This window comes from Myotis myotis, unplaced genomic scaffold (genome assembly GCF_014108235.1).
Source record: "Myotis myotis isolate mMyoMyo1 unplaced genomic scaffold, mMyoMyo1.p scaffold_m19_p_7, whole genome shotgun sequence".
In the NCBI taxonomy this organism is placed as follows: domain Eukaryota; kingdom Metazoa; phylum Chordata; class Mammalia; order Chiroptera; family Vespertilionidae; genus Myotis; species Myotis myotis.
The window spans coordinates 74,835,806-74,863,032 of record NW_023416379.1 but is presented as its reverse complement, the minus strand read 5'-3'; the positions used below and the strand labels follow the sequence as shown (position 1 = coordinate 74,863,032).

At 36.3% G+C, this 27,227-nt stretch overlaps 1 protein-coding gene across 1 annotated transcript in view; it reads right to left on the bottom strand.

Annotated features, from left to right (window-relative positions):
• BMP5 (bone morphogenetic protein 5) overlaps nucleotides 1-26,978 on the bottom strand; it is a 120,493-nt gene extending 93,515 nt beyond the window's left edge. Inside the window, exon 1 of the mRNA XM_036318353.1 lies at nucleotides 25,794-26,978. Coding sequence (XP_036174246.1) covers nucleotides 25,794-26,283 — 490 coding nt within the window. The 5' untranslated portion in view covers nucleotides 26,284-26,978. The remainder of the gene's footprint in view (nucleotides 1-25,793) is intronic.
• Nucleotides 26,979-27,227: the final 249 nt, after the last annotated feature.

The window sequence follows — 27,227 nt, the reverse complement described above, 5'->3', positions numbered from 1 at the left end:
AGGAATTGAAGATTCTATTAATCTTCTAATAAATTCATGAAAAAAGGGCATTTACCCAAAATGACATGCCTTCCATTACCAAAAAATATTTAAAGATAAACATTTTTGCGTGTACCAAGCATTTCTTATTAAAATTTTTTAACTGCCTACCCCAAAAATAACATATCTCCAAATCTTTAAAACAATGTTTTGATCAAATTTTCAATAACTATACTTGTTTATCTAGTATCTCATTAATATTTTTAACTTATTAGCATAGAGTTAATGTAACCTATAAAGGGTTACATGTATATTTATAATTATACTAGTGCCCCAGTGCACGAATTCATGCATGGGGGGGGGGTGTGTCCCTCAGCCCGGCCTGTACCCTCTCCAATCTGGGACCTCTCGGGGGATGTCTGACAGGGATCCCCACAGGGATCGTGCCTAAACCTGCAGTCGGACATCCCTCTCGCAATCTGGGACTGCTGGCTCCTAACCGCTCACTTGCCTGTCTGTCTGATTGCCCCTAACCACTCTACCTGCTGGCCTTCTCACCCCCAACTACCTCCCCTGCTGGCCCCCACCTTCCCTCCCTGCTGGCCTGATCACCCCCAACGCACCCCCCCCACACACACATCAGCCTGATCACCCACAACTGCTGTCACATCCTGGCCTGATCACCCACAACTGCCCTCCCCTCTTGGCCCCTAACCACCTCTACCTCAGTCCTACCATCATGGCTTTGTCCAGAAGAACATCCAGAAGGTCTCCTGAAAGGTCTCCCAGTCTAAATAGCATATTACCCTTTTATTAGTATAGATAGAGGCCTGGTGCACAGGTAGGGGCCGGCTGGTTTGCCCTGAAGGGTATCCTGGATCAGGGTGGGGATTCCTTTTGGTGGAGGAGCAGCCTGGGGGAGGAACCTGTGGTGGTTTGCAAGCCAGCCATGACCGCATTGGGGTGGGAGTCCCCACTGGGGACAGTGCCGGCCTGGGCAAGGGGCTGGGGCGGTTTGCAGGCCAGTCACACCCGCATGGGGTGAGGGTCCCCCCTGGGGGTCATGGCCAGCCTGGGTGAGGGGCTGAGAGCTGTTTTCAGGCTGACCACATCCCCTTCAGGGCGGGGGTCCCCGCTAGGGTGTCTGGCCAGCCTGGGAGAGGGGCTGATGGCTGTTTGCAAGCTGGCCATGCCCCCTAGCAGGGACCCTCACTTCATGGGGGCGTGGCCAGCCTGGGTGAGGGGCTAAGGGCCGTTTTCAGGCCCCTCCTTCGGTGGCCAGACCAGGCGACCCAAGCCTCCCACTTGCTCCAGCCTGCTCTGTTGCCACTGCCCAAAGGCCCCTCCTTTGGCAGCTGGCCCAGGTGGGCAGGAAGCTTGGTTTCCTCCTTGGCTGGCGGCGACCCAAGCCTCCCACCTGCTCTGGCTGGCTCTGTAGCTGCCGCCATCTTTGTCCTGCTAATTTGCATATTCCCTCGTGATTGGCTGTGGGGCATCACAGATGTATGGTCAATTTACATATTTGTCTATTATTAGTGTAGATATCATTTCTCTTTTCATTTATTTATTTATTTTTTGGATGTTTGCCCAAAATTTGTTGATTAATGACTCTTATAGTAATTAATTTCACAGTTTGTTTTCTAATTCAGTAAATTTTCTTTTCATTTCTATATGTCATCATTTCAGGATTTAATGGGGCATATTGGATAGAATGCATGATTTATTAATGTATATTCATATCCATTTTTTTTCATTTAACAAAAACTAAAGGCATGAATTTCACATAGAGAATAGTGTTAGCAGCCACTCACGATTTGATAAATTTTCACATCTGTTATTTTCTAAATATTATTTCATAAACATTGAATTTTTTAAGTCAAGGGATTTATTTTAGAAAATATAGTTATTCTATATTTTATAAATATTTAATTATAAATATAGCATATAAAAGTTCTGCCTCTTTGTAGTATGCTTTTACAAATAAAACTTGGGGTTAGTTCTATGGCTGTGACAAGTGAAGAGGTCTGTGACCACCACAACAATCAACATACAGAATAGTTCCATCACTAGTCTGCAGCTACTTTGTAGGCAACACCTTGCTTCCCTTGAGTCCCTGGCAAATGCTCACCTGTTCCCCATCACTACGGTTTGCTTTTCATAGAATTTCATATGAATAAAATTATACAATATGTAGCCTTTTGGGTTTAATACATTTTCCTTAGGAAAATGTATTTTAGGTTTACCTATATTTAAGCATCAATCAGTAGTTCTTGCCTTTTTATTATTAAGATTTCCATTGAATGGATATACCAGTGTTTGTTTAACCATTCACACAGGTTTGTGCAAAAACCTAAGATTTCATTTCTCTGGGGTAAATACCTAGAAGGAGATTTCTGGGTCACAATGACAAATGTATGTGTAATGTTATAAGAAACTGCCAAGATTTTTTCGAAGTGGCTATATCATTTTGCATTCTAATTAGCAATTTATGAGAGCTCCGTATCCTCATTAACATTGGTATTATAAGTTTTTTATATTTCCCATTTTTGTTGTATAATGGTATCTTTTTGTGGTTCTTATTAGCATTTCCCTAATGACTGATGATGTTAAACATGGTTTTAAGTGTTTGTTGGGTATCTATATCTTTTATAAGATTTTAAAATTTATGTATCATCTGATTAGTATTTAAATGTCCCATGAAAATCTCAAAAAAGTACACATATTCTCTACACAATTTGATACATATCAGTATATTCAAAGTATGATCCTTGGATGTATCAAATAATTCAACTTTATTAATTGTATTATCTAAGTACATTATGTTTCAGGGGCTCTATTATGCAGTATTGATTGAAGATTTCATTCTATAATTTTGTATCTACCAATTTTTATTCGCACCGCTAACAATTTTTGTTTCATGCATTTTGAGTTATTACTTTCCATACAGAAAGTTGGCAATGTTGGAGCTTTTCTGAGTTTTAAATAGTTCATGGTCATAGCAACTTGTTCTGTCTCATGTCATTTATTTTCCCTCAAATCCTAGACTTAATTATATAAAACTCTGATCCCTGCTTTCTTCTGCTTCTATTGTTCTGAAATACCTTTCTACTCAATTCAGAATTTATCTAATTATTTGATTGTTACTTCACTTGAGTTATTTTGGCAGTTAGCACACTATTTTACTAAAATTTGGATTTCTAACTTTTACTTAATTGTCTTTTCATAAAACTACACTATGACATAGTATTGACTTCCAAAAAATTATTATGCATGATCCAAAACTTTTCAAAGCTAAGAGAGGCTGTGACAATGATAAACATGTACAAGGAAAAACCAAGACTTAGAGACTACATTTAGCCAAAACAAAAATGCAGACATATCCTGGTACTCTTCCGTAGCTCAGATGTCACTATCAACCCAGGAGGTGCCTAGAGATCACGGTGATGAAAGTGAGTTGTTAATATTCTACATCACAGTGGTCATTTAAATAACTGCTGATGACAAAGAGTGATTCCAAAATATCTTGGGATTCTGTGAAAAAGGCTTAGACTCAAAAATCAAACTTGATATTAAACTAGAAAGTAATTTGTGGGTAAATGTTAACAATTGCTAGTCAATTAAAAAATAATGTGCTTATTTACTTAGTATTCTCTCCCTCCAATGGGAAAACACCACCTTTAACCAGTATAATAATTGAGATACTTATTACACCTATCCCATTACAATTGTTCTTAGGTCATATGTATATTTGTGTTTTATAATCAAATTACAGAAGATCACCTGAATGCAAGGCTATTTAGACCAAATTCATTCATTCAGTTGATTTGAATTCTAAAACTGTGGTTCCTTGAAGACTATGAATTCTTCATTTTCCTTAATTTTTAACCCAGCTATCTCACACCTTTGAGCATTTCTTTCTAAAATGGAATATGGGTGGTTTGTTTTCCAAACTTTAAAATATTTTAAAGTGTTTTCTCATGACTATTATAAAAAGTAAAAATGTAAAAGGATAAAAGTGAATAATTATTAAATATATAGTCCCAAGAGGGATTTATAAGCATAAGCAACAATGAAATAAGGCAAACAGACAAAAAGAAAAAAAGACATCAACTTGACAAAAGAGAAAATATAAAAGCTTGCCAAAGAGAAAATATAAGTAGCCAATAAATACATTTAAAAAAATCAATTTCAGAAGAAATTCAAATCTAAAAAAAAGATAAATTGTAGATTCTCAATAATGTAAATACTTATATTTAATTTATAGTTGAGTCTGATAAAATAGTACTAGCATTTACTGTTGCTGCAAATAAAAATTAAAACAACTTTAGTGAAAAGCAATTTAGCAATATTTTCCAGATTTAAAAACAATCATACCTTTTGCTCTAATAATTTATTTCCTAAGAACAGATTCTAAAGAAATTTGTATAAATACTTATATATAAAGATATCCCTTAAAACGGAGTATATGGTAATAAAAACTGGAAAAAATGCATGCCCAACAATAAAAGAATGTTTAACTAAATGATTAATTATTCAGCTGATATATTATTGTCATTAAAAATGTTCTCACAAAGAGCAAATGAACACATGAAAAAAGTCATATACTAAAAAATCAAAATTAATATAAGGATACAACATTGCATAAACATTGCTAAACTATGAAAAAGTATATTTTGAAAGTATGGAAGAGAATACTAGAAATATCAACAATGGTTGGTTCTAAATAATGGAATTAATACTTTTTCCTTCTTTCTTTTTAATTTTGGATATGAAGAGACCACAGTGTCAACAGATTAGGTTATGCTGCTTATAATATTTCCAACATCGTGTTTATAAAACAGTATGTCCACATGGAAGAGTGATTCTCAGAGTGAGTTTCCTGTAACACTAGGTACCTGCGGTGCTCTGTCAGGAGAGTTCCCGAGTCCAAGTGCATGTGAAACCATATGAAATATTCCTCCTTGCAGAGATTCACAAGGCCCATTTGCATAATAAAGATACTGAGAAGCCTCGTCTTGGAAATATTAAAACCTATTTCATTACTGCTCCACTGTGGTGCTCAGATTTATTTGACTACAAAATTTCAGATAACACCTCTTAAAAGGACATAGAAATGCTTTCAATAAAACACACTTTAGGAAATACTGACAGAAAACTTTGAGTAAAGAAAAGTAAATGATTGACTGTACCTGAGAGAGATTTAAATAATTATGATTCAGCATGTGCTTTAGTTACTATATGCCAATGTAGTTGGTGGAATTAAAATTAAGTACAATTTTTGACCTATTTGTAAATAATAATTTTATCATCTGACTTCCCAAGTAGATTTCAGTCTAAATAATTAGAAATCGTTTGTTGAAATCGTTTACGCTTCTCTTTAGATCAGTGATGGCGAACCTATGACACGTGTGTCAGAGGTGACACGCGAACTCATTTTTTGGTTGATTTTTCTTTGTTAAATGGCATTTAAATATATAAAATAAATATCAAAAATATAAGTCTTTGTTTTACTATGGTTGCAAATATCAAAAAATTTCTATATGTGACACGGCACCGGAGTTAAGTTAGGGTTTTTCAAAATGCTGACACGCCGAGCTCAAAAGGTTCGCCATCACTGATTTAGATTATAGTTGGCCTATAAGTAGGCTGTGTAGGAGGGGGTTAGATAAAGGGAAGAAGGGAGAGATAAAGAAAATATAATCTTTAAAAGGCTGTAGGTGACATCCTCAATGCTTACTTTTATTCTGCAGCTACCTCTTGGTTTGCTTTTCAAAGCAGAGATTAGTCGTCAGGTGGATAGCAAAAAGTTGATATAACAATAATACCTACTTTTTACAACACCTCTTTTGTTTCCCCTTGCTTGGTTTTGAGAGCATTTAAAAGCTGAAACTAAATTGTCTTCCTGTACATTGGCACTTTGCTTTAAGAAATATTGTCATCTCAGAAATATTTTCATTGGGGGGGGGGGGGGCGGGGTGTGAATTTTCCAAAGGCCTTAGCCTTCAATTCATAAGATACCAAAGGAGCAGAAATAATATATTTAACGTGTGTGGTATAGGGGCAAAGAGTGAGCTATGCGAAAGGAACTCACTTTACACATGCAAGAGATTAGGGCTGTAGCTGCTACAAATCAAGAGATGTGTATTAAATGTGGAGTGTTCAATGTTATATGGAACACAGAGGAGATCTCAACCATGACTAGCAGGATGGAGCAGAGGCTATCTGCCAGACTTTCTCTCTGCAGCAGCAGGAATTCTCTAACTTGTTGGTTGTAGATGGTCCTGCAGCCCAAACTCCCATTTTAGTAGATTTCTCATGAGATTCACTGATCAATCCAGTGTTGGGTCAAAAAAGCGAGGGCAAGGACTCATATCGAATGGCCGGGCAGCCCTGCCTGCTTGTGTGGCCTTCTATACTAGCCAGCAGGTTGGTAGTTTTCCAGTATTTAAAAGGACTCACTATTAGTTTGTTCCAATCCCCAATCATTGCTTTGGAGGCCCTTTACTGTTTGCAACTTAGATATTCTTCCTCTTTTCTATTTTGCCAAATGTTACTCCTGTTCATGTCAAGGGTTCTTAGACAAAAACAACACAGATCACCTTTACTTTCCTCATAAATGACCTGTAAGATTGCATGGCACAAAGGTCAGTACCTTTAGTGTCTGCGAAATACTTCATTCCTTCTGGCTTGTATTAATTTGCCTCCTCCCAAAAGCCACAGAATCCCAATTGAGAAGAAGGCCTGGAAGAGCCCAGCTCCAGGGATATGACAATTGGTAAACCCATTAGTAGAGATAATTCCCTCAAACACAAAGCATTACTGATGAAGTGAATATATTCCAAATCCAATTCATGAAATGTTGGGAAAATATATAGAACAAAATGTTCAAACAATGTCCAATGACAACCTTCCCAATAGTGTTTACAAAGACTCCACAGCACAGCAGTGAATAGTTGGACTCTGAATCCAGTTCCTCTTCCGAATCCAGTTCCTCCTCTTACAATATGAAATAATCTAACATCTCTGAGTCTCACTTTGCTCATCTCTAAAATAGGGTAACTGTGAGAATTAAATAAGTTAGCACTTGAAATGCTGTTAGCACACTATCTTGTATTTTATGAGTACTGAATACACACTAACTATGGAAGATAGTGATTTTCCTGCAGAGCAATCATTACAAGTCTTATTCTACTTTTAATAAAAGTCTTAAATTCACTTTGATGACCTGGTGTTTTGTTGCTATGAATTGATAGGTAAACACTAATAAATGAGGTGGTGGACCAGGAAACTTAGACCTACATTTTGCTGCAATTATTCATTTCACAATCACAGCAGATTGTTGGTAAAAAGTAAAGCAGTTGTAATATATTGGTCATTTTTCCTCAACAATCAACTTGAAGTAATAATTGCTTAGTGCCTAATATCCTGAGTAGATTCAAAGCAATGTATCAAAGGGCTCTTTATACCATTTCTTGGCGTTCTCTGTTATTTTCCATGTTGTAAAATGTGTCTCTATTGCCGCTTATTATAACCTGTGTCCACATCATGTTCAGTGTGCACAGCAACAAAGCAAACCCTGACCAACTTGTTAGCACACAATTGAAGAAGGAAGGCAGGGTCAGGGGTCAATATTTAGACAGATCAAACAACTTAATTTTGAAAAATTGTATGACCTTTTACCCTTATTTCCTGAGTACAACACAAATAAATAATGAGTGTTTAAGCCACACTGATGCTCTGGAATGTGCAGTAAGCATCCAGTGTACAAGGGAAACCTTCTTTTTAGATATTTCCTTTAAAATCACTGGAGCCTCCACAGTAGGAGGGCCCTCCAGCTACACAAGCAGGTTCCCAGCAGAGCCCCTAAGATTTGCTAAAGCTGGATTCTACTTTTGCTTTATGTCTTTTGGACTAAAAGGCTTCCTTAGGTACTATTTACTCATAACATGATTTCCTTTTTGCTTTAAAGGGATTGAGGTTTGAAAAACTATTTTGTCTATACACAGGAGGTTAATTCTACCTGGTAATTTAAATAACAAAGGAACACATTCTTTTATATAATGTTTATTAGTACTTTTAATTTTATTTGGGGCTGGAATTTTGTGTGATTTCTGTAAAATATGTGATATTGAGCAAAAAAATCCTGGCACAAGAATCAGGGATTCTGGGCCTAGACCTGGCTCTTCTTGCCCTGTAATTTTGGCAGTAAAACAGGCACGCTCTTTTGCACAGTGCCTGGACCAACAGTAGGTAATCAACTTGTATTTGTCAAATGGCTGAATAAATGACCTTTCAGACTTCCAGTATCCACAGATGTATATTGTGGAATCATATCTACTGCCTTGAGTGCAATATACTGCAATAATATAGATTAAAGCATGCAATGCATGTAAAGATCCTTTCAAAAAGTATTAATCATTATTATTGTTAATACTTGTACATTTTTATCTATTTTTCAAAAATGGATTATCAAGTTAAAGAGTAGTGGCAAAGAACAAAACAATCTATAGCCAGACAGACCATGGATCCAGGACTGAATCTGCCATTGACCAGTAGGGTGATTTTGTAAGCTATTTAACATCTGATAAGCCTCAATTTTCACATCAATAAAATGGGAATTGGAAAATATTTACCCATACAATTGAGATATAAATTAATTGAAATACTGCCTTCACATTACTTAGTCCAGTTTTTGGCACATGGATTATATGTATTGTTTTTATTGTTGCTTGGATTACTACAACTATAAGTACACTATAATTTAAAATTATATATTCCTGACATCATATACTTTATTTTTTTAATATATTTTATTGATTTTTACAGAGAGGAAGGGAGAGAGATAGAGAATCAGAAACATCGATGAGAGAGAAACATCGATCAGCTGCCTCCTGCACACCCCCAACTGAGGATGTGCCTGCAACCAAGGTACATGCCCTTGACCGGAATCGAACCTGGGACCCTTCAGTCCGCAGGCCGATGCTCTATTGCTGAGCCAAACCAGTTTGGGCGACGTCATATACTTTAAATGTATCACATACCCACAGAGAAAAATATTTCACTTACTCCTGAAAAAAATTTTTCTCAAAGTAAATAACTGTAAAATAATAACTATTTGACATAGCAGTATGAAAGAGGAAAAATCTTAAATGTTGATTTGAATGTCAATAAATGTAGTTGGAATCCATATTTTACAAACTTTAGTCATCAAAATTAAAAATTTAGCAAAGTTCATCTCAATGACATCTTTCAGCATGTTATCAAATAATTAAAAACCTATAAATCCATGTTTTCCCACTCATTATATTATAAAATATCAAAAGTCAATATTTTACAATATGGATACTGTAAGTAGAAGATATCCACATTCTATATGGCCTTTTGTGTGACTTTTTGATTCAAACCTATCATTCTCATCCTGCTTCAAAATATTATAGCAGAAAGCAATTCAAGAAAAATAATAGAAAGATCTGTCATCTGAAAAAAAATCAGCCCAAATAAATAGTCTAGGAAAGTAAAAATACTTGAAATTGAATGGCATTAAATAGAAATAGAGCTATAGTAACCATACCAATAGAAATGAGAATAGCTACAAATTAGAAAATCATAAATTTAAACATGATTTGAGTTACATGCAATACGAAAAGCTCCTGATTGAATGATTATTTGAACAGAGTGGCTGTCCTAGTATTTAGAATTCAGGAGTTTATTCAACAAGATTTTCATCATGAACCAACTTTTTTAAAAAATTAAAACTAGTTGGCTTTGGAAATAAGCATTAAAACCCTTCCACATTTCCTCCTTAATTCAAAGGGTCTTTTAGAGAGTGCCCATGTCTTCACAACCAAATATTTTCTAATTGTATATTATTACTTTGGCCTGTAATCAGTTTCCCTCTCCGTAACAAGCAAGGAAATGGAATTGGTAATATCTGGAACTAAAGTGAAACCAGGGGTTCGTTCTAGGAATCTGACCAAATGTAATAGAATAGCACCTTTCAGCAGCAATCACAGAAAATGTTGCCTTTGGGTGCTCAGATGGAAGCCCCACAGTCTCCTGAAGGCTCTGTTGTACACTGACCTTTTCCAGGACACCCTGATGAGGAAATACAGTCCATCAACAAGCCAGCTTGAAGACAGAGGCAATGAAATCCAAGGGTTCATTTTTCTTTTGGGTAAAAAAAAAGTCGTGTGATTAATGGTCCACAATGTTAGCAAAGGCATTGATTTGACAGAGTCTGGTGGACTGGATGTGGCTCTCCTCTAACATTAGAATGCCACATTCTACTCTCATAGAAACAGGTATAGTAGCCATGGCAACTCTTAAGTGAGTACTTTCTCCTGTAGATTTAAAGGCCTATAAAATTACCTTGTTAAGTTCTAACTATATTATGATCTCCACCTTACATATAAGAAAACAGTTTCAATGAAGTGAAATAATTTGCTGAAGAATAAGTAGCAGTTAATGCAAAGCTGGTATTCAAACCAGTATGAGTCCAAAGCCCTTACACTTAAACCTTACTGAGATAAAGAATCAAGTAATTCCTCCTCGTATAGTTTCTAGTGTAAAGATCTTTTACCTGCTTAGTTAAACTTATTCCTAAATTTTATTTTTTTTATGCATTTGGAAATGTAATTGTTTTCTTAATTTCTCATTCTGATTGTTCATTAATAGTGTATAGAAATGCAACAGATTTCTGTATATTAATTTTATATCCTGGAACTTTACTGAATTCATTTATTCGTTCTAATAGATGTTTTTGGTAGAGCCTTTAGGGTTTCCTATATATAGTGTCATATCATTGGCAAACACAGTTTTACTTCTTTCTTTCCACTTTGAATGCTTTTTATTTTACTTTTTATTGCCTAATTTTCTGTCTAGGACTTCTGATGCTATGTTGAATAAAACTGGCAAGAGTGGGCATCCTTGTTTTATTCATGATCTTAGAGAAAAAGCTTTCAGCTTTTCACTGTTGAGTATGATAGCCTGTCCACACTACCCCCAAGCAATCTACAGATTGAATGCAATCCTGAAAAAATCCCAATGGTATTTTTCACAGAATTAGAACAAATAATCCTAAAATTTATATGAAAACCAAAAAAAACAAAAACACAAATAGTGATATCGAGAAAGAAGAACAAAGCTTGAGGTATCACACTACCTGATTTCAAAATATATTAGAAAGCTATAGTAATCAAAACTATGGCACTGGCACAAAACAAGATCAATGGAGAAAAAAATAGAGAGCTGGAAATAAACCCATGCTTATGTGGCCAATTAACCTACGACAAAGGCAGCAAAATACACAATGGGGAAAGACAAATAAATGGTGCTGAGAAGACCAGATAGCTACATGAAAAAAAAAATAAAAAATGAACCACATTCTTATACCATGTACAAAAATAAACTCATACTGGATTAAAGATTTAAATATCAGACCCAAAACCATAAACTCCTAGAAGAAAAGGTTAGTAAAGTCTTGAACATCGGTCATATATGTTTTTGTATGGCTATGTCTCCTAAGGCAAGGTCACTCAAAGTAAAAATAAGCAAATAATAATAAGTCAAATTAAAAAGCTTTTGCACACTGAAGGAATCCATCAACAAAATGAAAATGCAATCTACTGAATGGGAGAAGATATTTGCAAATAATATATTAAATAAAGTGTAGATGTCCAAAGTATATAAAGAGCTTAAAAAACTGATTCAAAAACAGTCTGATTAAAAAATAAGCAGAAACCCTGAAAAGACATTTTTTAAAGATATAAAGATGAAAAACAGGCATAAGAAGAGATGCTCAACATCACTAATCATCAGGAAAATGCAAATCAAAACCACAAGGAGATACCACCTCACACCTGTCAGAGTGGCTAATATAAAAAAGATAACAAATAACAAGTGTTAGTGAGAATATGGAAAAATGGAACCCTAGTGCATTGTTGAAAATATAGGTGGTGGAGTCACTATAAAAAATAGTAAGAAAATCCCTCCTAAATTAAAACTGAAACTATGATCTGATCAAGCAATTCAACTTCTAGGTATTTATCTAAAGAAAGCAAAAACACTAATTCAAAAAAATATCTGCACCTCGATGTTCATTGCAGCATTATTTACAGTGGCCATGATATGGAAGCAACCTAAATGGCAATTGGTGAGTGAATGGATAAAGATCTGGTACATATATACAATGAATATTAGTCTTAAAAAATAAAGAATGAAATCTTACCTTTTGCAATAACAAATGAAGGACCTAGAGGATATTCTGCTAAGAGAAATAAGTCAGACAGAGAAAGATGACTAGAGCATAATACACTTATATGTGGAGTCTAAAACAAAACAAAACAAAAACAGACTAATAGATACAAAGAACAAACTGATGGTATCCAGAGGGGATGAGGTGGGGGGATTTATGAAATAGATAAAGGCATTAAGAGCTACAAACTTTCAGTTTTAAAAAAATGAGTCATGAAGATGTAATGTACAGAAAAGAAAATATAGTGAATAATCCTATCTAATAATAGACAAACATGGTAATTAACCATACCTCTGACACACTTCCAATTGGCTAATCAGGCTGATATGCAAATTAACTGCCAACCAAGATGGCAGCCGGCAGCCAGGCAGCAGAAGCGAACAGGAGGCTTGCTTGCTCCAGTGATGGAGGAAGCCAAGGTTCCCCGCCTGCTGCTGCAGGCCTCTTAGCTGCACTCTAAGAAACAATGTTGCAATTATAGAAGCTAAACAAACCCCAGAAACCTGCTTTCAGCCAGCCGGGCCTCAGAGCTGGAGCTGCAACAGTGTTTCAGTTATAGAAGCCAAACAAACCTGCTTTCAGCAGCCGAGGTCTCAGAGCTGGAGCTGAGTCTCAGAGCTAAAGCCAGCTCTCAGCTCCAGTGACAGCCATAGAAGGTAAATAAATCCCAGAATTTAAAAAAAAAAAAAAAAAAAAAAAAAAAAAGGAGAGGTTGGGAGCTTCAGTCACCCACCAGCCTGAAAACGGCCCTCAGCCCCTCACCCAGACTGGCCAGGCACCCCAGTGGGGACCCCAACCCTGAAGGGGGTGTGACCAGCTGCAAACAGCCATCAGCCCCTCATCCAGGCTGGCCAGGCACCCAAGCGGGACCCCCACCCTAATCCGGGACACCCTTCAGGGCAAACCAGCTGGCCCCCACCCATGCACCAGGCCTCTATCCTATATAGTAAAGGGTAATATGCAAACTGACCCTAACAGCAGAAGGACTTGGAATGACTGGTCACTATGACACACACTGACCACCAGGGGGCAGACACTCAATGCAGGAGCTGCCCTCTGGTGGTCAGTGAGCTCTCACATGGGAGGAGCTCTGCTCAGCCACAAGCCAGGCTGATGGCTGCCAGTACAGCGGTGGTGGTGGGAGCCTCTCCTGCCTCCTCAGCAGCGCTAAGGATGTCTGACTGCAGTTTAGGCCTGCTCCCTGCTGGCAAGTGGACATCCCCCGAGGGCTGCTGGGCTGCCAGAGGGATGTCTTATTGCCATCTTAGGCCCAATCCCCTGGGGAACAGGCCTAAGCCAGCAGGTGGTCATCCCCTGAGGGGTCCCAGACTGTGAGAGGGCACAGACCGGGCTGAGGGACCCTCTCCCCCTCGAGTGCACAAATTTTTGTGCACCGGGCCTCTAGTATTATAATAATTGTGTGATAGCAAATAATAACGAAACTTATTGTGGTGATCACTTCATAAGGTATAAAAATATTGAATCACTATGCTATATACCTGAAACTAAAATAGTATCGTAGTTCAACTATAATTAAATTAAAAAAAAAAAAACTTCACATTCTGAGCAAAGAAATTATCCACAGAAAATTAACCATAGGAATTTCCATTCAAGAAGACACTGTAGGTGAGCATGGTACTCAAAACCTCACAGAGCCACATCAAAATTACAATTAAACTACAGAAAAACCATCATTCAAAACTTCCTGAAATCTAGCTGAACAAAAGTCCTATAACGAAGGATATAAAGAAGAAGCCACAGTGAGATCTGTAGGAGGGGAAAAGACATGGAAGGGGCTGGTCCCATACCTACATATGCTGATTAAAAAATAAGAGTGATAGCTTTGCTATGGAGATCCCCCTGAGGAGCCAGGACCCCCAACCCCACACAAGAACCACCCGCCCTGGGTTCTAGTGCCAGAAAGAGAAGTCCCCATAACTTTTGGCTGTGAAAATCAACAGAGATTATGGCTGAGTGAGATAAAGGGCTTCTAGTGTTCCAGGGGTTCCTCTTAAAGGGCTCACACCATGACTTACTCAGATTCACTCACTCTGAACTCCAGCTCTGGGCAGGAGCTCAAAAGATGCAAGGGTCATATGGGGAAGAACTGAATTGTCTGACTTCAGACAATTCAGAAAAAGACTGCAGAGGCAGCTTTCTATAAAAAAAAAAAAAAAATGCTGGCAAAGGCTATTGTTCCTTTGCTGAGTCCTCCTCCACAGAGCTGGCTGGTGGGCACCATATACGAGACTGTCAACCTGGCTAACACTTTTTGTCCCACCCTGGTGATTCCCTGAGACACTGCCCTACCCTACTTCCTGGCCTACCCAAGCCTTTTCCAGTGGCTTCTCCATACAAAGAGCCTCTCTTGGCTCATGCTTCAGATTTTCCTAAAATCTCTCCAACAAGCACCATCTTTCTAAGTGTCCCCAGGCCAGGTACTAGCAAGATCCAGCCTTGGTTCACAGCTTGGCCTCTCCCGGACACCTCCAAACCCAGCACAAGTAGCAGCCATCTGCAGACCACTCTGTAAATCATGCTCAGTGGCCCTCGTGGCTGACGTTGGTCTGCACTTCCCAGGAAGCACCAAAGCCAGTACTGCTAGTGGACAGCTTCAGACCACACCAAAGTACCACCTAACTACCCCCACAAACAACACACTCAAGAGGTGAATAGCAGGCACCAAAGCCCCACTGAAGTGAGTCTTGCTCATGGAGTTAGCCCCTGCACAGCAGCTCTTCCACTGTAGTCACAGCCAATCCTCCCATCTGATTGGCCTGGGATCAATCCCTCCCAATGACAAACTAACAGTAATCAAGGCTCAACTATAACAGTCAGATGCACACAGCACACACAAATGTGCACCTAGAGTGCCCAGCTCAGGTGACTGGGGTAGCTGAGCCACTGGGCCCTATAGAACACCTACTACATGAGGTCCATAAGGCCACTACACCAAGACCTGGAGAAATAGCAGCTCTACCTATAGCAAAAATGAGGAGACAAAGAAAAAAGTCCCAAATGAAAGAACAAAAGAACTCTCCAGAAGAATTAAATGAAATGGAGGTAAGGTAACTACCAGACTCAGAATTCAAAAATATGGTCATAAGGATGCTCAAGGAACTTTGTGAGACCTTCAACAGCATAAAAAAAGACATGGGAATTATTTTTAAAAAGTCAGAAATGAAGAATACAATAACTGAAATCAATAGTAGAGTAGATGAAGCAGAGAATCAAATCAGCAATTTGGAAGTAAGGAAGCAGAAAATACCCAATCAGAACAGCAAAAAAAAAATTTTAATGAGAATAGATCAAGGGGCCTCTGGAACAACATCAACCAGACCAATATTTGCATCCTGGGAGTATCAGAAGGAGAAGAGAGAGAGCAAGAAATTGAAAACCTATCTGAGAAAATGACCCTAACTTGACCCTTCACCCTAACTTGGTGAAGGAAATAGAGATAAAAGTCCAGAAAGCACAGAGTCCCAAACAAGATAATTCCAAAGTAGTCCACACCAAGACACATCATAATCAAAATGCCAAAGGTTAAAGACAAAAAGAGAATCTTAAAACCAGCAAGAGAAAATCAGTTATTCATCTAAAAGAGAGCACCCATAAGACTATCAGCTGATTTCTAAAGAGAAACTTTGCAGACCAGAAGGGATTGGCATGAAATTATTTAAAGTGATGAAAAGCAAGAACCTACAACCAAGATTACTCTAACCCTCACAGTTATCATTTAGAATTGAAGGATAGATAAAGAGTTTCCCAGGCAAGAAAAAGCTAAAGGAGTTTATTACCACCGAACCAGTATTACAAAAAAATGTTAAAGGGTCTTTTCTAAGAAGAAAAAAAAAAACAACAGATTACAAAATATGAATAATAACTATGTATTTATCAATACTTTAAATGAAAATGAATTAAATGTTTCAATTAAAAAACATGGTGACTGAATGGATAATAAAACAAGACCCTCACATATGCTGTCTACAAGAAACTCATTTCATGTCAAAAGACACACAGAGAATGAAACAAAAGGGATGGAAAATGATATTTCATGAGAATGGTAACAAACAAACAAAGCTGGGTTAATAATACTTATACCAGACAAAATAGACTTTAAAACAAAGGCTGTAACAAGAGGTAAAGAAGGACCTAGCAACTCCACTTCTGGGCATTTATCTGAAGAAAATGAAATACTAAATTGAAAAGACACATATATTCATATGTTTATTGAAGCATTATTTACAACAGCCAAGATAAGTGTCTACCAATAGATGAATGGATAAGGAAGAAGCAGTGCATATATACAATGGAATAAGATTCAGCCATAAAAAAGAATGAAATCTTGCCAACTGCAAAAACATGAATGGACCTAGAGGGTTTATGCTAAGTGAAATAAGTCTGACAGAGAAAGACAAATACCAGATGATTTTACTTATATGTGAAATCTAAAAAACAAAATAAAAGAAGAAGCAGAACAGAAACAGACTCATAGATACAGAAAATATTTGGACGGTTGCCAAATGGGAGGATGGGTGAAGGGATTTAAAAATACAAATTGGGAGTTACAGAATAGTCACAGGGATATACGTACAGTATAGGAAATATAATCAGTGTAGTAACTATGTGTGGTGTCAAATGGGTACTAGATGTATTGGGGTGATCACTCCATAAGTTATATAAATGTTTAATCGCTTAGTTGCACATCTGAAGCTAATATAATATTGTATGCCAAACTGTTATTTAAAAATAAAAATATATAAAAATATATTTACTACTAAAAAACACATTAACCATAAAAGTTGTTTAATTGATAACCTTCACTTCTCCACTAAATAAGTCTTTGGTGCCTGCATCAAGGTTATTTATTTGTACAAGTGCCTATACAGTTTCCCAGTTGAATTCTCCCTCAGCTTTTGATAATTATAGAAGTAAAATCAGTGTAAAATTACTGTCCTTAGTGGCTTTGGAAGGGAACATAGACTATGCTGGAAAGGGGCTGTTGTAGCCAATGCTGTCCATGATTAAAGGGCCGAGGTACGGCTCTGGCCTCAAGGCTTAGTGGTTGGTTATTTATGAGAACTAAATAGCAGACATACCTGCTCCACTAAATTCTGCCTCTGTAAGTCACAGGAACTCTGCCAGAGGAGAGGAAAAGTAACAAGAACAAAGATAATGATCTCAATTTACCTCATCCTAACATTTCTGCCTGCAACATGAACTGTGGGAGAATATCAGATGATTCCACTCAGAATTCCAAAACCTTTAACACACAGTTATGGGTCATTTCAGGAACAATGACATAGGATTGAGGATAAGCAGGCCTATAGATTAAAGAAAATATATTGCTCTTTGTATTTACTGTACACATTTGCATACACTCTAGTGCTTTCCATACTGAGTTTTTTGATTGGCAATTGCAGTCTACTGTTTGTATTGTAATCTGAGAGTGCTACTTCTTCAGGCTTTTGTTTTTGTTTTAAAGTTCAGTTTGCTCTAAAATAGTTTTAATATATCCCATGAACTTACTGATTCATATACAACTTAACTTTTTTTTTTTTTTATCAGCAAGCCATGTGTGCTGTTGCCGCTTTATTTCACCAACTTGTGAATTCACTCTCACATTAATTTATGATTATCTCTGGAATTTTATAAATGAACTAGCACAAAGGTTCACACACAGATGAGTAACTTGCAATGAAATTGAAATGATTCTAGAACTCTTGTTGACTAGATGGCCAATATTCATTTATGGATTTGTGCCAGATATCTTCAGTGTGTGTCTTAGGACCCACTCTCCAATGAGAAGCATGACAGAAAAGTATGTGTAGGTATTTATTCCTCAGTCTCCCACCCTGCTGAGTATCTAGGGGGTGGCTACATGGCATCTTTCTCAAAAAGGCCACAGTTCCTGTGAAGATACCTTCTTCCTAAAGCTCTCCTCGGAGCTTTCTGCCCCCTACCCTGGAGTGGAGGGAAGCTCCCCTGCTGTTCCAGGTGCTGCATCATCCAGTTTTGCCAAAAAGCCCTGCCCACAACATTTTAAAGATTACATTTGTTAAACCCTCCTCAAATGATTCATTTCACACATGCTGTCTGCTTGCTTCTGGGACTCTGACCCACCCCTGGGGATTAAAACGAATGAATAGGTCATGTTCCAGCCCTCAAAACATGTAATCAAATATGCAGGCTGGCTCCCCTGGCATGTGACCTGTGCGGTTCCACAGAGCCCTGCACCCCGAAGGGCCCCATATTTGGTCTAATGCTCTGCTGCCATCACCTCGGAATTCTTGATAATTTTTGAACCAGGGGCCCCCCATTTTCATTTTGCATTGGGCCTCACAAATTATGTAGCCACTTCTGCAAATATGGTACAGATGTTGGACACAATGCAACTCTGATAACAATAACGGCCATTTATTGAGGTCTCACTCTGTTCCAAATACTGTTCTTAAAATTGTGTGCATATTAACTGATTTAATCCTCTCAACACCCAGTGGAAAAAAAAAAACAACTATAATTATGGGCTCTTTTTAGATAAGGAACCAGAGGCACAGAGAAAATTTAGGTTATTTGCCAGAAGTCACACTACTAGAAAGTATAGAATGTGGGATTCCAACTCAGACTTTCTGGCTTCTTCTATGCTACTCTGCTTCTGTGACGGAAGCACAAAAAGAAAAGCCATTTGAGCAGTATTATGGCATGAACTTAAGATTCGGAAAATATCCTGTGTGTCCTATTTAGAAAGATTACCACAGTTCCAGCAAGGACAGAAAATCTGTGCAAAACAAATAATATTGAATTTTTCATATCATGACAGCATAAGACTAGCCGAAGGCATTTGAAAATATTAATAAATCTTTTGATTTTGACATGTCTCATAGTGTTGAATCTAAATGGGATTTACATCTGCTAATCCCAACATTTAAAAAACTATTTTTCCTTGTTCCTAACCACTCCAGGAAAGCTGTTCAACAACAAGAACAAAAATATTTGTTATTTGCCTCCAGGAAGAAGATAAATAAACAATTTCTAAGAGATAATCTAATTATAGTATTCATTTTTAAAATGTACAGTTGTTTTTTTAAATACAAGCACTATACTCCATTTTTTATGAAAAGAAAAAAGAAAGGGCACACCATTGTAAAGATAGATATCTTCACCATCTTAGACATCATAAAATAACACACACCCTAGTTTAATTTTCACACCAAACTATTTAACATCATGCAAAATCTTGGTTGCTAAGTTTTATGTAATATTTATGTAATTTACTGTCTTCCAAGTAGAGAAAACACACTTTCTTTAGTTATGAAGGATTGTTGCTGTTTTCTTTTCTCCTCAAACCACTAAGGATCCTTCTTCCTAATCTACAAATGATTTTTTTTCTCTTTTTAAACATTCTACACTTTAATTAATTATGTTTCTACCTTTGTAGATTATGATTTACCATTTAGACAAGACATACAAATCAGGGGTCACCATTTGGTCGTAGGGATTCTTGTAAACATTTCTAAAAGGGCAGGTGAAGACTCCCACTGTTATTTTTATTGTACTGTCATAACATTAAGATCCATAACTGAACCTTAAACATCCCAATCTGACATCAAAATCACAACAGATCCCTTTTCCTCCCAAATACATGAGCCGGTTGTCAGGGCTGACTGGTGTGTTTTAAAGGATATCTTGGCCAAGGGTATTATTTTAAGAGATGAGCAAATGGGGAAACCCCAGAGCTGAGCCAATAAAATATGAACTTAAGGTGCAAAGAGGCACTCATAAACATTGCTTGAAACAAGGGCTTCATTGTTTCAAGCCAACCCTTGCAGTGGCTCCTCTGATCTCAGCCCCTCTCTGTGCGTCAGGAGAGCTTCTTCCTTTAACCTGTGGTTTTTTTTCAAGCTGAGCTACTACATTATTTATGACTGTAAATGTGAGTAGCCAGTCTGTACGCTCCTGGTACACAGACACTGAGAGCCCCCCCTCCCTTTTCCCCACTTTGGTATTTTTGTGGGTAAGGATGAAAGGGTTTTCCCCTGGAGCTGATGTGGCTGGGGATGTTGAATTAGCTGCTGTGTCAGTATGAGGTAGACTGAGGATTTCCCAACACATCCTCCACCTGCCTCTGGCCTCACCCAGACACCAGCCTCTAATGACTCACTGCGCCCATGTCTTTCTTTCGAGGGCTTTTTCAAAAATATTCTATTTATCCCTCTTTCTCATTCTCATTATGCTGTGCCTCTGGTACTCCTGATCTCTTTCTTCTCTCTCATCAGATCTTCTCTACTTAAGAAAAGGAAATTTCTTTACAGAAGTGGCAGGAATATTAAATAAAAATAATATAAGCAAAAGTGTCATATAAACTAAAAGAGAATCACATTTTTGATTAGAGTTTTTGTTTAATGTTGCATGTTTACCCTTTTTTTAAAAAAAACTTTCCCTTAAACTTCCCCTTTTAAATTTTAATTGATGTTCTATCAAATTCTGTCAGTGGGATCCTCCGGCAGAGGTGAGGAGGCAAAGAAGAATGGGATGGTGGAAGCAACAATTACAAGGGATGGCAACATAGCAATTCTCATGCCCTGGGGAGCTTTGCTCCTGAAGGGTGGAGGCTGTAATTGGCACATCATAACCTTTCCTTCTCAGCTAAAGGGAAAACAGGAGACTGTATCTAAATGATCACTCTGTAACTAATTGATTTTCAGCTAATCTAAGCCTCCAGCTATGAAGAAACTAGGACCAAAGGCAGATCCCAGGAAGGGTGGGGGCAGTAAGGAGAAGGGTGCCAAGAGAGCCTGGGGCTAGAGAGACCACAGAACTAAAGAGAAAAAAAAGGGGGGGGAGCGGGAAAGGGGAGGAGTGGGAGGAAGAAGAGAGAGGGAGGTGATATTTTTAAAAATGGAAGAATAAAAGGGAAGGCATTGGGGAGGTGGTGGGTGAAGTATACCCAAGCCTTTCTAGAGGATGTTATCATATCTTCCTACTTCCTGCTGTTACTTTTTATTAAACGTTTACACTGGTTATTTGTGAGTGTCCATTAAAACTTGCAAAAAGCTTTTACTTAAACTGTGATGGTACCTATCTCTGCCGCCATGCCCATCATTGGACAATAAAATGCATTTCAAGGAAAACAAGAGTCCCTTTGGTCACATTGATGAATGCAACAGGTTGTTGAAGGAGAGAGCTCTCCACCCATAGCAACTTTTTCTCTCTTCAGAAGTTAAGAGTTTTAAAGAATGATATTTTTGCCAATATTAGCATTTGTGATTCCAGATATAACCCAGGAATATGTACTATAATGGATTTAGATTATCTTTCCTCCCATCCCATTCCTTCACCCTCAAAAAAAAAAAATCTTGCATGTGTTTATGGACATGTTTCTGTTACACAAGTGTTAATAACCCTGCTGGAGACATGGCATAATAGGCATCTTTAGGTAGATCTGTATATAAATTCCTCTCCACTGGGCACTTGAGTCAGCCAAAAACAACAATAAATATCAATGATGTCTTTCAAATCTTTCAACAGAGTACATAAGCATTGTTTTGCTTTGTTTTCTTCTAGTGCCAGAAGAGTTTAATGATTTGAGGAAGCAAGAGGAGAAGGGTTAAAGTTTTGAAAGAATATTTTTTTAAATATATTTTATTGATTTTTTACAGAGAGGAATGGATAGGGACAGAGAGTTAGAAACATCAATGAGAGAGAAACATCGATCAGCTGCTTCCTGCACTCTCCCTACCGGGTATGTACCCACAACCAAGGTACATGCCCTTGACCAGAATCGAACATGGGACCCTTGAGTCCGCAGGCCAAAGCTCTATCCACTGAGCCAAATCGGTCAGGGCATGAAAGAATATTTTTTAAATTTCATATCTTAGCATGATAAATATATTGTTATAAAATAAATACATGCAAGCATTACATTTATATATTTTTCTGCTTGAGAATTAATATATTGTTTTAAAATATATCTAAGTATTTGACTCTAAGCCAACTGATCAAGTCAGTCGAAAACCATTAATAAACCCAAAGTTCTTCTTTATCAGAAAAATACATGGAGACTAGGAATGATATAAATGTAAATTTCCTGTATTTACTGTTTTTTGTAATTCCTCTAAAACATCTAAAACATTGTCATGTTTATTATACTATCACCATGTAATCCAATATCAATTTCTAACTAAAAGATCTTAGAAATGCTCTACATGTTTATGTTTATATAAACAGAAGATACACTTAAATATTACAAGAAAATTACCAAGTAACTCCTTTTATCTGCATAGGTATTTGATATATAACCCTTAACATTTTTGATAAAGAGATGACTAAAAAAGAACAAATTTACCATAAACACATTTTTGTTTCTAACAAAGTACTGTAGCATTGACTAAGAAAAAAAAAAATTCACTGATATTCAATAGTTTCCAGGACAAATCAGAGAAGTCTACCTGTAAAAGCTAGATACTGTGAGACTGACTAAAGTTGGCCTAGGAATAATGCATAGACTAGAGTGGAAAGCTTCTCTTCACACAATTACTATATAACATTTGTTTCTTAAAAATAAACAAATCACTACAATAATTTAAAGGTCAAAATAATGTGTTGAGTTTCATAGTTAGTTGTTTATATTGATCTTCACACAATTTCTTCACATTTTATTTTTTTCATTTGGTAAACTCTAAATTGTTTTTCACTTATGGACAAAAAATTATTCTCATCTGACATTTTTTTAAATAGATATTTTGTTAAATATGATTCAGAGTTTGAAATAAGTTTAATTGTTCTTGATGAGCAAAACTTATGTTGGAAAAAAATGTCTTCCTGAATGACAAGATAATTGTAGAAAATCTATTATTTGACTTGAAATGACACAGGCAAGCATTCATAAAAAGGATGTTACTAGATCCTTTTAATATAATTTATCTTATTATGGGAAATGTCAACAGATTCTTTTCACATATTTAAATATCCAGGTGACTTCCTCAATACAAATCCCTTGTCTATTGTTAATTTGGTCATTTGCCCTTAGTCCCTACAATATACATATATTTTAAGATACTAAAATATAAAATAAAATTCTCTTGAGTCTTATAAGAACATGAAACAAGTTGCAGATATTTGCTAATGAATGGTACATAAGGACACTCAAATTCTCAGTGCAGTTAACAATGATATTACAGTGTCACCTTTTCTAAGTACACTTTGACCTATTTTATCATGAAAGAAATACAGAAAACCTTTTTACTAAGTAATGATAGGTTGCAACTTTTGGATATATTAGAAGGCATGGTCTGGGGATAATAAAATGAACTTGTGGTTCAATTTTCCTCAGAGACTAGTAGGAAAATTTAGTATCAGAATTAATTTATCAGTAATTTAATGTGCGAATTTTAGTTTGGAATATTAAATTTAAAAAGATCAATATGGTTTATTATTGAAGATAAATCATTACTCAGCAGTTCAAGCATGATAAAAAATAAATAAAAATTTTCTGACGTTTATATCCAATTATTTCTCTAGGGTAAAATGAATAATTATTTTTCATGGTGTATTTAATGAACTAGTTATTACAATCCAAACAATATAACCAAAATTTCATTGATTTAAAAATATAATCATTCTTAAATGATCAAAATAGTTCTAGAAGTCATTGAATAAAACTATTCATTATTGGTTTTGGTTGTCTTATTCTACGTAGATTTATAAAAAGTAATGGCATATAGGTTCAAAATCATACTTAATTCCTTTCTAAAACACAGATACACTTCTTTTGTGAATGATCAAAATATTCAAGTATAATAAAATATTTTATTAGAACAGATTTATGACTGGGCTATTGCTTTTTAAAGTATATAATATAACACACTCTACCGTAACAGACTTTAGATGACCTGAACTGATATTTTCAGTGATTTATTTTGTGAATATGTAAATCATGCTAGATTGACATTTTTCTATTAAAATAGTAAAATTAATTTAAATTATTGAATAATGCTTTAGAAATTGCTACAAAGTAAAAATATATTATGAGCCACATTTGCATGCCACTTAAAGAAGGAAAAGCAATCAAATAAATTTAGAACTAAGCTATATTTTAATGGCTTGAAAGTTTCAAATGAAACCTGTTAATTATATGTCAAAGCAAAGGTGTCCAGGACACCTGATTAGAGCAACCAATGATGATTTACTAAAACTTAATAATGAGAGCTTTGTCTCTGGTAACATGAAACATATGATTTATTATGCACCTTATCCTTCATGCTAGCACTGCTGAGAGCAAATGAGCAGAGCACATTAAGCAACATATATTATAAAAGTATCATGTGCTATTAGGAGCTGCTGCTATCTGACTTTTCAAAGAATATTCTTGAGATATATGAGGAAGTTTTTAATTAAGTGTATAATCAATATGTCAATTTTAAGTCAAAGCAGATTGCATATTTAAAACAGTTTTAAAAATTCTTACATTAAAATGTTCTCAATTCTTTCAAATTGATTAAACTTGTTAATGCAATTTTTAGCCTTCAAAAATAAACATATTCTATCTTTTTTTTATCTTGACTGTCTGAAGATAATAAATTTTCACCTTCAGTATCTATTAAAATTATAGCACTTGTAAAATCCTTTTAAATTGGGCAACTTTAATATTATTGCAAGATGAACTATAAGACATTAATTTACCATTTGATAGTGCCAATCGTTTAAAACTGCCTTGAAAGTATCAACATTGAGTGAAACATAATTTTAAAAATTATTCTATAATAATGTTACTAATTAAAGAATTTCAATTAATTTTTAACTCAAATAAAAAGAAATTCTGTATAGGAAAAGACCATGCTGGCATGATTTACATTTCCCTTGCTTCTGAAAATAATCAAATAGTTATTATATATTTTAATCATTCCAGTTAAAAATGTTAGATTAAAACTTTGTTTCTAAAATATTTTTCAGAGAACTTCAGTATCAATTTCTGAAGCTATTTGATAGTCTTCTTTTACAATATTATTTGATCTTGGTTACTTTCATATGAATATTTTCGCAGTAGTTGCCTCCCCTGAATGAGAGATTTTGAGTAGCATATAAATATACACTTATCTGTTTTCTAAATTACTCACGAAAATATAGCTCAAAATGTCACTTTTACTTTTCTGTCTGTAAATGCTTTTGAAAAATATGTTCATTATTATGTTTTGCTCATATAGTTATTATGTATTATAACTATCCTCGTAAATCTCCTTTCTTTAGACTATTGCCTGTTTACTCATACATTTATACATTAAGTAAGGTTGATATTTTAACAAGCTCTGAAAAGACCTAAATCTACCCCAACTATAGTTGTTTAATTTTAGCTTTTTATATTAAAAACAAAATACATATATGACTTCATTGCCTAAGGAAAAACCTTACCTTGCATCAATGAAAGAAAGGAAACAGAAGCTGGAGAGGAGAGTTATAGAAAATGACTTTATGTAAACATGACCACCTACCAGGCAGCTACTTTACCATTAGAAAAACTTCCACTTTGTAATAACATAGATTAACAAATAAACGAACAACATACCTAAGTTGACAAAGCTCATGACCATGTCAGCATCATTCAGAAAGTTGGTATCATGTAGGCTGGCTAGAGGAGGACTCTGGGTGGTCAGGGGAGTCGTTCGAGATAACTGAATGCGACGAGGATACCCATTGGGAGAGGCTGGGTATCCCTTTCTTGCTCCTCTGCCCTCTCCTGCCAGGGATGCCCTCACTGAGTATTCCGACTCCTCAGGATTTTCTTCATTGGCCATCGCATTGTATAGGTCCAGCATGAAGAGAGGTGCAGAGGAAGCTTGCTTTCCAGGTGAAAATGGTCTGGGTCTGTGAGGCAAACCCAAGATAGAGAGAATTTCCCTCTGTATTTCCCGTCTTTCATGGTTCCGCAGTCTTCTATAAATAAAACTGGAGTGAACATGATTGTCTCCCAAACCTCCTTTTGCATAACCCAGTAAAACCCAGCAGCTCCAGAGGAAACCCACAATACCCCTAAATAAAAATACACTCAGATGCATTTTTGTCCAAAAGCAAAGTTGATGTTTTTAGTCCTTCTTGTCCTCTTAAAAAAAAATCTAAGTTTCAAGGAGGTACAATTCCCCAGTAGCAGAAAAAACAAATTTACCTATTCTTCATGACAGTGACATTTCTGTACCCAACATCCTCACTGATTTTCCTGCCCTATTTTAAATATTTTGGAATATGTCAAGAGTAGTTATTTCTAAGAAAGCTGAAACTCAAGTTTCCAATTATCCACAGTTGTTAAGAGTTTTTGCTGCATTGATGTAGCAGAAGACGGCTAATATTATTTGATCAGATGACCTAGGCATTCCTATATGAATTTATGATAATCAGGCCTTTGGTATTTGAATTAACGAAAGTTGATCTTCTGATAAACTGTAGCTCCCAAAGTTATCTTCACTTGCTCTTGAGTTCTTCTCAACCCTGAAGCTCTTTCCAAGACAAATCCTGATTTCTGCATCACAGATCTATGCTGATCTGCACCTTGGTGTTGGAATATCTATTTGTCCGGCAGCTTGGTGATAACTTTAACATCTTTTGTGTCGTCTTAGTGTAAAATACGACTCAAGGTTGTACTATTCAAGTAAATGTGTTTCCCTGTATTTACTTGAAAACCTTCCTCTACGTCCATTCACTCCCTTTCTCCTTCTTACAGTTAATTCCACCTCCAGCAGGCACAAATATACCAGCCCTCTTCAAGGGAGATCTAAAGAGTAGTGTAAGCACAACCCTGCTGGGAGAGAAGAGGCTTCTCATTGTAATTTGAAACTGGTAAAGCAAAAAGAACTTAACCCTTTTGCTACCAGAAAAGCTTCCATTTTCGCAATTTTATAGCCATGTATCTGACACAGAACAGTGGTGAATGGGGCATATAAATTCGAGGGGGGAAAAAAGCCAATTTTCAAGCAGCAGATTGAAAATTTTGCCACCAATTTTATGT